At 39.2% G+C, this 14921-nt stretch overlaps 1 protein-coding gene across 7 annotated transcripts in view; it reads left to right on the plus strand.

Moving 5' to 3' along the window:
* The window catches only part of LOC110441987 (papilin-like), a 220687-nt gene that overhangs the window by 127433 nt on the left and 78333 nt on the right, over window positions 1-14921 (plus strand). For all 7 annotated transcript variants that reach the window (XM_021485321.1, XM_021485324.1, XM_021485322.1 and 4 more), the window contains one exon: window positions 10253-10450. In XM_021485321.1, the coding sequence (XP_021340996.1) occupies window positions 10253-10450 (198 nt within the window). The remainder of the gene's footprint in view (window positions 1-10252; window positions 10451-14921) is intronic.

The following is a 14921-nucleotide window of genomic DNA, read 5'->3' on the forward strand; positions in this document are numbered from 1 at the left end:
ATATAGTTTATATAGGGAAATAACACTTTTCGGTATATATTTTATCCATTTTCAGCAGAAAATTGCTCAAACTTAGTCAGAATCATCTTGGGTAAATGAGAGTTTTACTTTGTAAAATTAGGATTCCTGCCCCATCCCCAGGGGCTAGGGCGGGGCCCCAAAGGGAACATTTACCAATATTTTCAAATTCTTATCCATTGATGACATGACAAGTATTGTATTTCACTTAGTTTACATGCTGATTTCCACATCACATCTAAACAATAAAATAAAGCTACCTGAGTATCTATGATATAACTCAGGTGACTGCTAAGGCCCTTGGGCCTCTTGTTATTTTTATGGTTGTCTTTGGTATGTAGAAGGTTTTCTGAAGGTCAGTATAGCCATACAAAATACTGTATGTTGAAATTACTTTCTCTTGAATTTTTATTTTTTTATTGCTGGGTGGAAATAATTCCTGATATATAAAAATAATATGAAGACAGGTAGATAACTGTTGTCTGGTTTGACATGGCATCTATTTAGGTAGAGTTAACAGTGCATGTACATAAGTACCAATATTAAGGTCATCCTACAATTTCAGAATGACAGGTAAACTGGGGTAAGGCCTATATAAGCCATTACAGATCTAGGAATCTTATATAACTCATGGAGGGTATGGCCTATATAGAACTTAGAGAAGCTAGAACATCATGTAGCTCATCAATAGTAGGCATGGCTAATCAATTTATAGTTCATCATCATGTAGCCATTCAGGGAAATAGAACAGTGTTTTTATATAGTTTGATTTTATATCCGTATAATCATTTGAAACACCTAGGTCATATGAATCTTTGGTTACATGTATCTGGACTCATTTGTTTTTACCTGTATTGGGTATTTGAGATTGAAAAACAACTTGTCAAACCACTGCTCAAAGTGTGCTCATGCAGGTAGATCTCGTTAGGTTGTGACAGGTATTCGATGGTACTGGTCAGGTGAAGTGGGACAGGAGTACGGAAGTGAATGGTAGTGACAGATAGCGACCACTACTGATCCTTTTGACTAACACCCTTCCATTGTCCACCTTTATCCCAGCACTGGCTGGAGGCGGGTAAATCACAGCGTCCCGTGAATGAGACAGGGAAATATTTAGGTTCAACAAACAGTTGGATGTCAGTTTGACAGTATTAGTGGATGATTGGGCTGGGGAGAATATTTATTAGTCTGATAATAGTGGTATAGCAGGCTTAGTTAATACTTCTGTCTGGGTCAACACATGGGCACTGACATAAATTTTCAAGTCATCAGAAAATGTTTATTTTACTGAGGTGAGCCACATGAATTATTTATTACTGTAGGATGCCCACAAACAGGAAACAAGATTTACTTGATATACCCAAAGTTAAATAGAGACCCCAAAAAGTTCCCATTACATACAGATTTTGTGTCACTTGCACACAATAGCCTCCCACTTTTGGTAAATTATTTACCCCATAATCCTGTATTAAAGATCCCTCTTTTAGAAAGGCATAATCTAGATCCACTTTTTAGAATCGCTTATCCAGATCCCTCTTTTGGAATTGCTAAATCTAGACCAAACTTTTAAAACAATAGTTTTTAGCTCACTTGGCACGAAGTGCCAAGTGAGCTTATGCCGTGGCGTGGCGTTCGTCGTCCGGCGTCAATATTTTACTTTAAACGACTTCTTCTAACCGAAAGGCCTAAGGTGATGATATTTGGCCAGAAGCAAACTGGATTGAAGGGCTACAAAGTTTGTTTAAATTAATAACCTTCCCCCATTTTCAAGGTCACAGGGGTCAAATATGTTAAAAACTTTAAACATCTTCTTCTCGATAACCAAACTACCCAGGGAAATGATATTTGGCCAGTAGCATGCTGAGATGAAGGGCTACAAAGTTTGTTCAAATGAATGACCTTCGCTCATTTTCAAGGTAACTGGGGTCAAATATGTTAAAAACTTAAAACATCTTCTTCTCAATAACCAAACTGCCCAGGGAGATGATATTTGGCCAGTAGCATGCTGAGATGAAGGGCTACAAGTTTGTTCAAATGAATGACATTCACCCATATTCAAGGTCAAAGGGGTCAAATATGTTAAAAAATTTAAACAACTTCTTCTCAATAACCAAAATGCCCAGGGTGGTGATATTAGGCCAGTAGCATGCTGAGATGAAGGGCTACAAAGTTTGTTCAAATGAATGACCTTCGCTCATTTTCAAGGTAACTGGGGTCAAATATGTTAAAAACTTAAAACATCTTCTTCTCAATAACCAAACTGCCCAGGGAGATGATATTTGGCCAGTAGCATGCTGAGATGAAGGGCTACAAAGTTTGTTCAAATGAATGACATTCACCCATATTCAAGGTCACAGGGGTCAAATTTGTTTAAAATCTTTAAACAACCTCTTCTGATAAACCATGGGTCCCTGGATGTTGATACTTTGCAAGTCGCATCCTGAGATGAAATGCTATAAAATTTGTTCAACATAATGACTTTGTTTGACTTTCAATCACAGGGGTGAAATGACAGGGGTCTTTTGAATGAATTTTAATCATAAATACTGATATTTTGCCTGTAGCTTTATTTTAGATCACTTCTAAGGTTTCACTTGTGAGATTTATACCAGGTGAGCGATGCAGGCCCAATGGGCCTCATGTTATACAGTTGCTTCAGATATGCTCCTTTTGTTGAGGTTAATTCTAGGTCCCCTTTTGAAACAGCATATTCTTGAACACTTTTTTGGAATAATCACATTCTAGATGTCCCTTTTGATGAATCCCTGCCAAGTGGAGCGTATTATGTGTTATTGCACTGCCTGTTACTTAGGCCACTCACAATCATTTCATTGTGAGTGCAACTATTGCCACAGTTTCAACTGTATGTTTTAAAATTTTGTCTGTGTCACATGGATAATATGAAGGTTGCATTTTGTAAAATTTGGATCCTACATCAATATTTACAAGAGTTGTGGCCCTTTGCATCTGTAAATGGAGAGGAAAAATGCACGGCCAGACCGGGGTTCAAACCCGGGACCCTCCGAACTCTAGACGAATGCTCTACCAATTGAGCTATCTGGTCGCCGACGATCAACCCAGTGCAGTTCCACTACACATCTTATGTTATTCCCTTGGCATAACACTTTCTTGTGGACCCATTTATAATCAAAGTTTTCACAGAAAGTTATCAAATGTATTTGGCAAGGGATCATATAAAAATTTGCATATTGTAAAATCAGGATCCTGTGTCAATTTTTACAAGAATTATGTCCCTATGCGAAATAGATTTATCCCTTGGTATAACACTTTGTAGTTGTGTGAAGTTTGTGAACACGACTAGTTCCATGGGCAGAGAATGTGGCGATAGCATGCACCAATTAACACATAAGTTTTCCAACATTTGGTAATCATTTCATGACTTGTAAAACTACACAGGGCATCTTTCTACTTGTACAGACATGCATTTTTCTTCTCTAACTACATTAATTCCACAATTTTGTTGTGGGCGGCGTATAATTAATGCTCCACTTGTGGTGCTCTTGTCACCACACATACAGATGTATCAGATTCCTCATTTTGAATAGCATATTCCTGGTCCCAGTTTTAGAATAGCAATGTACATGTATATATATCAGATCTTCTTTTAGATATGTAGGTACCAATGTTTTCAGTTGGGTAGACAAGAACTATTAGGGTTAAAGAAATCCAAGGCCACAACAAGCACAGTATTTGTAATTGGGTTAGGACTGTTGGAACAAAACAACCTTATGTATTTGAGGATATGATTAAAAAATACATAAATAAACTAGAGTAAATTTATGTTTATGGATTTTATCTAGAATGGTTTGGAAAAAAGAACAGAAAATGTGCAAAAATGTTTCCATATGGAAAGTGTTGGGTAGATTAGGTAGAGAGGGTAAGTGTGGTAGAGAACCTGGTATCAGTCTGCCTGTAGTATATAACCATGTGCTAATCTTCAATGTCACATCTAATGAAAGTCAACTTAATACTTGGAACATCTGTACTTGTTGGGAGTGACACTACTGTACAATATTTCAAATACACAGGATCCCAGGATCCCACAGTCAGAAATCACCTCAAAAAGGGAACCTCAGTAGAATGACTGGGGGTTACTTACAAGTATTAAATATATAACGGGGAACTTCTCCAAGAACTTTCTACCTGATGTGTGGCTGGTGACTGGGGGTAACCTACAGGGACTTTCTACCTGATGTGTGGCTGGTGACTGGGGGTTACTTACAGGGACTTTCTACCTGATGTGTGGCTGAGTGACTGGGGGTTACTTACAGGGACTTTCTACCTGATGTGTGGCTGAGTGAATGGGGTTACTTACAGGGACTTTCTACCTGATGTGTGGCTGGTGACGTGGGATTACTTACAGGGACTTTCTACCTGATGTGTGGCGAGTGACTGGGGGGTACTTACAGGGACTTTCTACCTAATGTGTGGCTGGTGACTTGGGGGTACTTACAGGGACTTTCTACCTGATGTGTGGCTCAATGACTTGGGGTTACTTACAGGGACTTTCTACCTGATGTGTGACTGGTGACTTGGGTTACTTACAGGGACTTTCTACCTGATGTGTGACTGGTGACTTGGGTTACTTACAGGGACTTTCTACCTGATGTGTGGCTGAATGACTGGGAGTTACTTACAGGGACTTTCTACCTGATGTATGGCTGAGTGACTGGGGGTAACCTACAGGGACTTTCTACCTGATGTGTGGATGATTGACTGGGGGTTACTTACAGGGACTTTCTACCTGATGTGTGACTGAGTGACTGGGGGTTACTTACAGGGACTTTCTACCTAATGTGTGGCTGGTGACTTGGGGGTACTTACAGGGACTTTCTACCTGATGTGTGGCTGGTGACATGGGGTACTTACAGGGACTTTCTACCTGATGTGTGGCTCAATGACTTGGGGTTACTTACAGGGACTTTCTACCTGATGTATGGCTGAGTGACTGGGGGTAACCTACAGGGACTTTCTACCTGATGTGTGGCTGGTGACATGGGGTACTTACAGGGACTTTCTACCTGATGTGTGACTGAGTGACTGGGGGTTACTTACAGGGACTTTCTACCTAATGTGTGGCTGGTGACTTGGGGTTACTTACAGGGACTTTCTACCTGATGTATGGCTGAGTGACTGGGGGTAACCTACAGGGACTTTCTACCTGATGTGTGGCTGAATGACTGGGGGTTACTTACAGGGACTTTCTACCTTATGTGTGGCTGATTGACTGGGAGTTACTTACAGGGACTTTCTACCTGATGTATGGCTGAGTGACTGGGGGTAACCTACAGGGACTTTCTACCTGATGTGTGGCTGCATGACTTGGGTTACTTACAGAGACTTTCTACCTGATGTGTGGCTGAGGGACTGGGGGTTGCTCACAGGGACTTTCTACCTGATGTGTGGCTGGTGACTTGGGGTTACTTACAGGGACTTTCTACCTGATGTGTGACTGGTGACTTGGGTTACTTACAGGGACTTTCTACCTGATGTGTGGCTGAGTGACTGGGGGTTGCTCACAGGGACTTTCTACCTGATGTGTGGCTGGTGACTGGGGGTTACTGACAGGGACTTTCTACCTGATGTGTGGATGGTGACTGGGGGTAACCTACATGGACTTTCTACCTGATGTATGGCTGAATGACTGGGGGTAACCTACAGGGACTTTCTACCTGATGTGTGGCTGAATGACTGGGGGTTACTTACAGGGACTTTCTACAAGATGTGTGGCTGAGTGACTGGGGGTTACTTACAGGGACTTTCTACCTGATGTGTGGCTGAGTGACTGGGGGTAACCTACAGGGCCTTTCTACCTGATGTGTGGCTTAGATACATAGATACATTACCGGTCAATGTCTGGAGAACTTTGAATATAAACAGAGACGAGGACTATATGGAGAAGTTCCCCATTATATATTTAATACTTCTACCTGATATCCTGTAGTGCAGGGTTTGATGATGGCTGCTGACAAAATAGAGAATTTACTACATCTGTAAAATAATAATAAAATTGTGTGGTCCCCATCTATTTTTGATAGAAGGAAAACTATATTTGTCACACTTGTGGTGATTACTGGTCATTTGAGACTACAAGGTGTTTCTCGGCTATACAGATTTCTACACAGATAATATATCCAGTCTCAATGACTAATATCGGCACTCAGTAGGTAGTTTATCCGCGCACAGTCATACTTAATTCTATGCATAATATTGAAGGATTATCGTAGATATAGCAGGTGGACAGAGTGGGTTTCACCTGTGTACATGACTGACCCCACCTGACAGAGTGACCAAACCCTTAGGTGCCATGATGACCTTTGTTGACCGAGGTCAGTTCAGTTTGGCCGATATGTGATACGGGTGGATTAGGTGTAAACATTTGTCTCTTATGCAACCTGAATTGGCTCAGTTAAGTACCCTTCAACAGAATTGGATGTTGGTAATATGAACGGCTGGCGTAAGGCCTTGTTTACCTTGGACAGACCACAGCCCACTAGTACACCTTAAATAACCAGCACTAGGTACATATTTGAATTTGAAAGTCACTGGTCAACATGTTGTGTAACGAACAAGATGTTAAGTCATTTTTATTGTCAAAAGAGATTGAAGCGATTGAAATTATTCATCAGTTGGTGACATTGGTGAAAGTGAACAAACTGGGATATTAGACTTCAACATTTAACCTATCTTGTACTAACATATAGTGTTGGTAAGAGAGAAATTTGTCTACCAAGAAAGTCATTTTAACAATAAACGTTTATTTTGCTCATTTACATATAAAGCAAACACATTTACTGATTCCTGTTTCCTATTAAGTTAAATACATTTTCAAAAAAGTGATTATCTTTAAATAAATATCCTGAAGCTAAACAAAATGATACATGTTTCTTTCTATTTCTTGTTGTACTTGGGTTACATCTGTTTGTGTGAGTCACCCTGTGTTACATCTATGTTTGTGTGGGAGACTCCCTGTGTTACATCCGTGTTTGTGTGAGCCTCCTTGTGTTACATCTGTGTTTGTGTGAGCCTCCTTGTGATACATCTGCGTTTGTGTGAGCCTCCCTGTGTAACATCTGTGTTTGTGTGGGAACCTCCCTGTGTTACATCTGTGTTTGTGCGAGCCTCCCTGTGTTACATCTGTGTTTGTGTGGGAACCTCCCTGTGTTACATCTGTGTTTGTGTGAGCCTCCTTGTGTTACATCTGTGTTTGTGTGAGCCTCCTTGTGTTACATCTGTGTTTGTGTGAGCCTCCCTGTGTTACATCTGTGTTTGTGTGAGCCTCCCTGTGTTACATCTGTGTTTGTGTGAGCCTCCCTGTGTTACATCTGTGTTTGTGTGAGCCTCCCTGTGTTACATCTGTGTTTGTGTGAGCCTCCCTGTGTTACATCTGTGTTTGTGTGAGCCTCCCTGTGTTACATCTGTGTTTGTGTGAGCCTCCCTGTGTTACATCTGTGTTTGTGTGAGCCTCCCTGTGTTACATCTGTGTTTGTGTGAGCCTCCCTGTGTTACATCTGTGTTTGTGTGAGCCTCCCTGTGTTACATCTGTGTTTGTGTGAGCCTCCCTGTGTTACATCTGTGTTTGTGTGAGCCTCCCTGTGTTACATCTGTGTTTGTGTGAGCCTCCCTGTGTTACATCTGTGTTTGTGTGAGCCTCCCTGTGTTACATCTGTGTTTGTGTGAGCCTCCCTGTGTTACATCTGTGTTTGTGTGAGCCTCCCTGTGTTACATCTGTGTTTGTGCGAGCCTCCCTGTGTTACATCTGTGTTTGTGCGAGCCTCCCTGTGCTACATCTGTGTTTGTGTGAGCCTCCCTGTGTTACTTCTGTGTTTGTGAGAGCCTCCCTGTGTTACTTCTGTGTTTGTGAGAGCCTACCTGTGTATCATCCGTATGTGAAGTCAGCTAGGTTACAAGCTCAAGTAACAGGTAAATACGTCAATGAAATATAAGAATGGAAAAAAAAATAAAAAAACATATAGTCTTGCTAAAGAATTTTTCCTTTCCAGAGTTTGAGTAGGAAAAGAATTGTCTTAATTACACTTGTGTATACATGTGCCATGCATGTGTTTCTTACTATATCTAGTAACTTCATTGATAATGTCAGAGGGCAGAAATTGCGTGCTGAGTTGGTATATTTCCTGTTGAACAGCACCCAATGACAGAGGACTCTATACGCTGGGATTGCGAGAAAGTGAAAATTGTCATGAATGAAATACCTGAATGGGTTTTAATACGGTGACTGGTGAATGGATATTTTGTGGCTAAGAATGAGTTTAAATTGTGATTTTTTATTTGTGGTTTGTTCCTTTTGGAGAGAATTTGTGAATGAAACAAATTCGGTTTGACTAAATTGAATATAAAATACTATATTTAAACATTTGTGAGTTCCAGATTGTAAAAAAGATTAAATATTTCATTTTGCTAAATGTGAGCAAAAAAGATTTAATTATGCAAATAAAATCATATATTTCATTTCATAGATTAAATATCAAATGTAAATTAAATTTAGAATACCACAAATTAGCTAAACATACCATTGATTAGTAAGTGAGATATTCTACTGATTAGTGAGTTAGATATACCACTGATAAGTGAGATATACCACTGATGAATGAAATATACCACTGATTAATTAGGTATACCACTGATTAGCAAGGTATACCACTGATTAGTGAGGTATAAACCACTGATAAGTGAGATATATCACTGAATAGTTAAGTGTGAAGTATACCTCACTAATCAGTGAAGTATAGTTTACTGATTTGTGAGCAAGAATACCACTGATTAGTAAGGTATACCACTGATTAGCGAGGTATACCACAGATTAGTGAGGTATACCACTGATTAGTGAGGTATACCACTGATTAGTGAGTTATATCACTGTTTAGTGAAGTAATTAGATTACTGATTTGTGAGCAAGAATACCTCTGATTAGTAAGGTATACCACTGATTAGCGAGGTATACCACTGATTAGTGAGGTATACCACTGATTAGTGAGGTATACCACTGATTAGTGAGGTATACCACTGATTAGCAAGGTATAAACCACTGATAAGTGAGATATATCACTGAATAGTTAAGTGTACCAATAGATTGTGAATTAGATAACTGATTTGTGAGCAAGATATACCAATGATTAGTGAGGTATACCACTGATTTGTGATTTGCTGTACCACTGATTATGAGTGACCTTTACCACTGATTTAAAAGCAAGTTATACCACTGATTTGTGAGTAAGACCTACCACTGATAAGGAGAAGAGATAAATACACTACTAATAAGTGAATGAGATTTGACTGATTAATTCACGATTGCCTGTATTGCCTCCCAGCTGGGACATAAAGACCTAATATATGGTGACACACACAATAGGATTCTACCTTAGTGTCCACCGTCCCTTTAAACACCTTGTCTGTGATCCCACATTTATCACTGGCCCTAAATGGGTTCTCCAGTTATATGTCACTGGTCGACTACTGGTACATTTTATGATGGTGTGGTCACTGTTATAAAGAACTTTAACTTGGCCTATATATATTTATAATTTAAATGTATACCTATGATATGGGGCCTACACCCTATCTGAGGAGTACGGTGCTATACAGCTAGGTCCGTGAAGATAGCTGCTCAGCGGTACACCTACAGCGCTGTCCTCAGTCGTTCACTCGTTCACAGGGAACCAGGATGTGCACGTGTAGAGCATGAATTCACGCGGTGGTGCTGGAAAGTGAAGAGTGCATAACATCAGACTGATATTGTGAAGGATTACAGATCTGAGAAAAAAATTGCATGATTAGTGTTTCAGGAATTTCAGTGTTGGATATTTAAAAATCTTGAAATTGAAGGTTTTCCTTGAAATAATCTATAAAGGATATTAATTGACATGATTTTCTGTGACCAATAAGTGTTGGAGATTAGGATTAACGTACCTGGCGATTCAGTCACATGTTTTGTGTGGTGTGATTCGTTACACACATAAACTTTTACATTTAATATATTCCTTCGAGGTAAAGGTGCTGTATTCCTCAGACTTACTGGATTAGACAAATATAATGACAGTTAACTTCTGAGGCTTCAGTCTCACACAAATTGTGCCAATTCGGATTTGTTTGAAGTGAAAAAGACTTTGTTTTCAATAATTGACCATGTATAAGCTGTGTTACACTTTGTTTGTGGTGCTTGTGATTGATATGACCAGCGTGATTCTTACTTCAGCACAGGATAGTCGATGTGGATTAGAGAAGGACCGCGGACCCTGTTCCGAGTTTGGAGCTAAGTGGTATTATGACTCCGGAAGAAAAGGTTGTTTTCAGTTTTGGTACGGTGGATGTGATGGAAACACAAATCGGTTTGAATCTGAAGAAGACTGCCAGAAGCATTGTTCGGGATACACGGGTACTGTTGGAGGGACAGGTACATATTTGTTTGGCATGCCATGCTTCCATACCTTGCCTTGAATGCAGCTCCATTGATGCCTACACTTTTACCAGCAGCTGCATCCTACCCGACGCTTAGTTTGCTTGTCTGATTTCAGCAATATTTGTTTGATATGATTTGTTGCAGCAGGACTTTCATACTTGGTTTCTGTTCATTCCTTTTTCTCATACTTTCCCATTCAGGGAGGCCTCTTGCTTTTGCACATGCATTGCATGCTCATTGACATGCTGGCTTCTCATTAGGTGACTCACTTTCAGGCATGTTTAAGAAAATGTAGTGATCTAATTGGTCGTTCACCCATATACAGCTGAACTGCTTCTGCTAAAGTATTTTATGTTTATGTCTAGGGCTTACCAAGTAATGTCTGCTCCAAGATACAGGTGTATACAACCCAACTCATTATCTAAAGTGCAACTTTTACAAAATTTTAAATGTCAAGTACTGTTATAGTGCTGTAGCTGTTCTCACATTCGATAATTTTATTTTTATTTTCATTTTTTTTTTTTTTAAATTAATCATTTTTTTTGTCAAAAATGTAAAATGAGGTATCGTATCTATTGACCATTGCCTCAGAAAATCATGCTGGGCAATATAATGTAATGAATGTTGCGGTCATGACATCTCATTGGCCACCAGCTGTATGTTTGTTAATTGTACAAACATTTTGCAAATGAATTTATTTGAGACAAGTTGTCTGGGTTTTTTATCGACAACATAGCACATGAAGTGGTGGCCACATGATATCAATTTATAAAAATATTACAAAAACCATTGCACAGATGAGACTGATCAAACTGAGAGGAGAACTAGCAGTGTTTTTATTAAGATCTTATGATTCTGTAACTGAATTCTTGTAATGGTTATAGATATAACTGTAAGACTAGGGTAGGATTTGTTTCATCCTTTTTTTATGTTTGTAGTGTAGGCTGTTATTTATATTTATTATTTGTAATTTTCTTTTTTACAAGCATTTTTACTTAGTGGCAATTACTGCTATGATATTTATGGAATTGGGCGTTGATTCCCCTTACATAATTTCTCAATCTGCAATGCACATCTCTTTTCATATCCAGCTGAATACTAAGTATTCTAGTAGTCATACTGTATCCCTTCTAGTGCTGTACACTTCCTAGCTGGTAGCCGACTTACCTTTCTGCTGGTAAACGCTCTTATTTCTATCGATAATTATGTGTTTAAGAAGTAATAGAGAAATTTGTCAATAGCATTCATGGAAAAGTGTTTTTATAGAAAAGTTATCTGTAGTTATTTATGAGCAATATGGTAACCAATCACTTGAAATGATTTTCATATAAACTGTTGGACCATTAAACTTAATGAGCGTTTATCCTAATGTTTCCTTTCTGGGTAAGTGTTTGTGTGATAGATGATGACCTTGTGTACAGTACAAATTGGCCAAGGTTAGAACGACTAGAAGTGAATGGCGGTATCCCTAACATTGAGGAAAGAAATCTCTTCCCAGAATTCCTCACAATTACATAACCAACAGTACAATAGGTTTTATCTTCTACATCACGTAACTTCATTGCTGCATTGTTTCTCTATAACCTTTCACTTCTTGACATTATGTTATGCAATGCTAATCATATGACCTTTGACCCCAGCCATCTTCAGCATTGGTACCTCACTATTACATAATAAGGTGTGACCTGTGACCTTTGTTTTTGGGGAGGGTTTGTTTATGGGTGATAAGCTAGTGTATGTGTTTTGTCTAGCGATGGTACCGAGACATTATAGCGTATACAAGTCTCTGATCTGTTATAAGGAAGATGGGCAGAGGGGTCTGGTTAATAATGATGGGATTGTATCAAGTCACACATGAAGTTCTGTTAGGTGTGTATACCATTGTAGTCTAATCCTGTATCAAACAAGACTGTAATACAAAGACAACAGCAGTCTTTGAAACTAAATCTGGAACCACTATACACTTATAAGTGTGTGGAGACTGACATTTAATATAGGACTTTTTGTGTTTCCTTATTAGCTGCTATATGTCAAGGTGCTAACCCTATATATAGAGTATTACTTTAGCTGGTGTGTGCCACATTCTCTCCTATACACTGTATTACTGTACGTGTAGTTGGTAATACTCGCGGGGAATTCAATTTACCCTATATTTGGTCACGAAAGATACCACGCAATTAGATATTCAACCAATATTGATACCCTGATTTATAATTTGCGTGAACATATATATACAGACAAAAGAAAAACATCTGACGACCCATTTTCTGCCATGTAATGAAGATAAACAACAATCCAATATTACATTTTACTTTATTTTTACAAAATACCGGTAACATGGATTCCATCATCCAAATACAACAGTACCCTCGTGAGCAGTTAATTATACCTAGCGATATTGTGCAAAATTTAATCCCCCTAAAGTAGCTTTGATTTGGACAACTGTGAAATGTTGGCTCCCAAGAATTAAGCAGCTATACAGTACTTTAGCTGGTGTGTGTGACTTTCTGCCCTGTATAGAGCTTTACCTCCGGTGATTTATGTCTCATTCTCCCGTACATTAGTATGGAGTTTCAATGTGCTAACATTCTCTCCTATAGTGTCAGGAGACTAAGATATTTTATGGTGTAGCTTCTGCTCACAACTGCAATGTTTAAATAATTGTGTGTAACTGCACAATGTGGGGCACGTTGAATGGCAACGTTTGTCAGGTTAGTAATTTCCAGTCTGTATCAACATGACAAATTGTAGCTAGACTGTCTTAATAAAGATAGCTATACAAACACATGAGACACATGAGGCTCAGTGGACTTTATTTAGATAAACAAGTTACAAACCAGCTGAATGGTCTGGGGAAAAAAATTCTTACTTTTGTCTTTTGTCAGCATGAAGTGAAATCGTGTCAATGTCAATGCAACCACCTAGATTTTCTCGGGTACAAAATTACTTGACATTTACAGGTAAAAACAAACAAGGTAGGATAGAAATGTATTAAAATTGATCTTAGTTTTATTGTAGATGAGGAAGGAATCGATACCCTACAGATTTATCTTGTCCCACTCATTTAATGCTGATATATGGAAACTAAGTAATAAAATAAATAATACTGATATTCAGAAAGACGATAAAACAATTTGATGATAAGTTCATTTGAGGTTGCTCTTAAATTACACTGGTTTATATTTGGTAATAAGGGTTGACTTGGTATAAGACAGGGGGCTCTGTTGAAGTGTAATACAGGCTTGGCTTGGTATAAGACAGGGGGCTCTGTTGGAGTGTAATAAAAGCTTGACTTGGTATAAGACAGGGGGCTCTGTTGGAGTGTAATACAGGCTTGACTTGGTATAAGACAGGGGGCTCTGTTGGATTGTAATAAATGCTTGACTTGGTATAAGACAGGGGGCTCTGTTGAAGTGTAATACAGGCTTGGCTTGGTATAAGACAGGGGGCTCTGTTGGAGTGTAATTCAGGCTTGACTTGGTATAAGACAGGGGGCTCTGTTGGTGTGTAATACAGGCTTGACTTGGTATAAGACAGGGGGCTCTGTTAGAGTGAAATAAAAGGTTGACATGGTATAAGACGATGGGCTCTGTTGGAGTGTAATACAGGGTTGACATGGTTTGAGACGGTGGGCTCTATTGGAGTGTAATACATGGTTGACTTGGTATGAGACAAGGGGCTCTGTTGGAGTGTAATTAAGGGTTGACTTTGTATTAGACAATTGTGCTCTGTTGGAGTGTAATACAGGCTTGACTTGGGATAAGACAGGGGGCTCAGTTGGATTGTAATAAAGGCTTGACTTGGTATAAGACAGGGGGCTCTGTTGGAGTGTCATTAAGGGTTGACTTGGTATTAAACAATTGTGCTCTGTTGGAGTGTAATACAGGCTTGACTTGGGATAAGACAGGGGGCTCAGTTGGATTGTAATAAAGGCTTGACTTGGTATAAGACAGGGGGCTCTGTTGGAGTGTAATATAGGGTTGACTTGGTATAGGACAGGGGGCTCTGTTGGAGTGTAATTAAGGGTTGACTTGGTATTAGACAATTGTGCTCTGTTGGAGTGTAATACATGGTTGACTTGGTATAAGACAAGGGGCTCTGTTGGAGTGTAATACAGGGTTGACTTGGTATAAGACAGGGGGCTCTGTTGGAGTGTAATAAAGGGTTGACTCAGCATTAGATGGGGGAAATTAAGAAAAAAGGAGGGAATCGTGTAACAGACCTGGCTGGTAACTAGGTAGCTCAGTAATTATAACATCTGTCCAGACTTGGGGTTATGAGTTAGAATCCCTTTATAACTATAACATCTGTCCAGACTTGGGGTTATGAGTTAGAATCCCTATATAACTATAACATCTGTCCAGACTTGGGGTTATGAGTTAGAATCCCTATATAACTATAACATCTGTCCAGACTTGGGGTTATGAGTTAGAATCCCTATATAACTATAACATCTGTCCAGACT

This window comes from Mizuhopecten yessoensis, unplaced genomic scaffold (assembly GCF_002113885.1).
Source record: "Mizuhopecten yessoensis strain PY_sf001 unplaced genomic scaffold, ASM211388v2 scaffold716183, whole genome shotgun sequence".
Taxonomy (NCBI): Eukaryota; Metazoa; Mollusca; class Bivalvia; order Pectinida; family Pectinidae; genus Mizuhopecten; species Mizuhopecten yessoensis.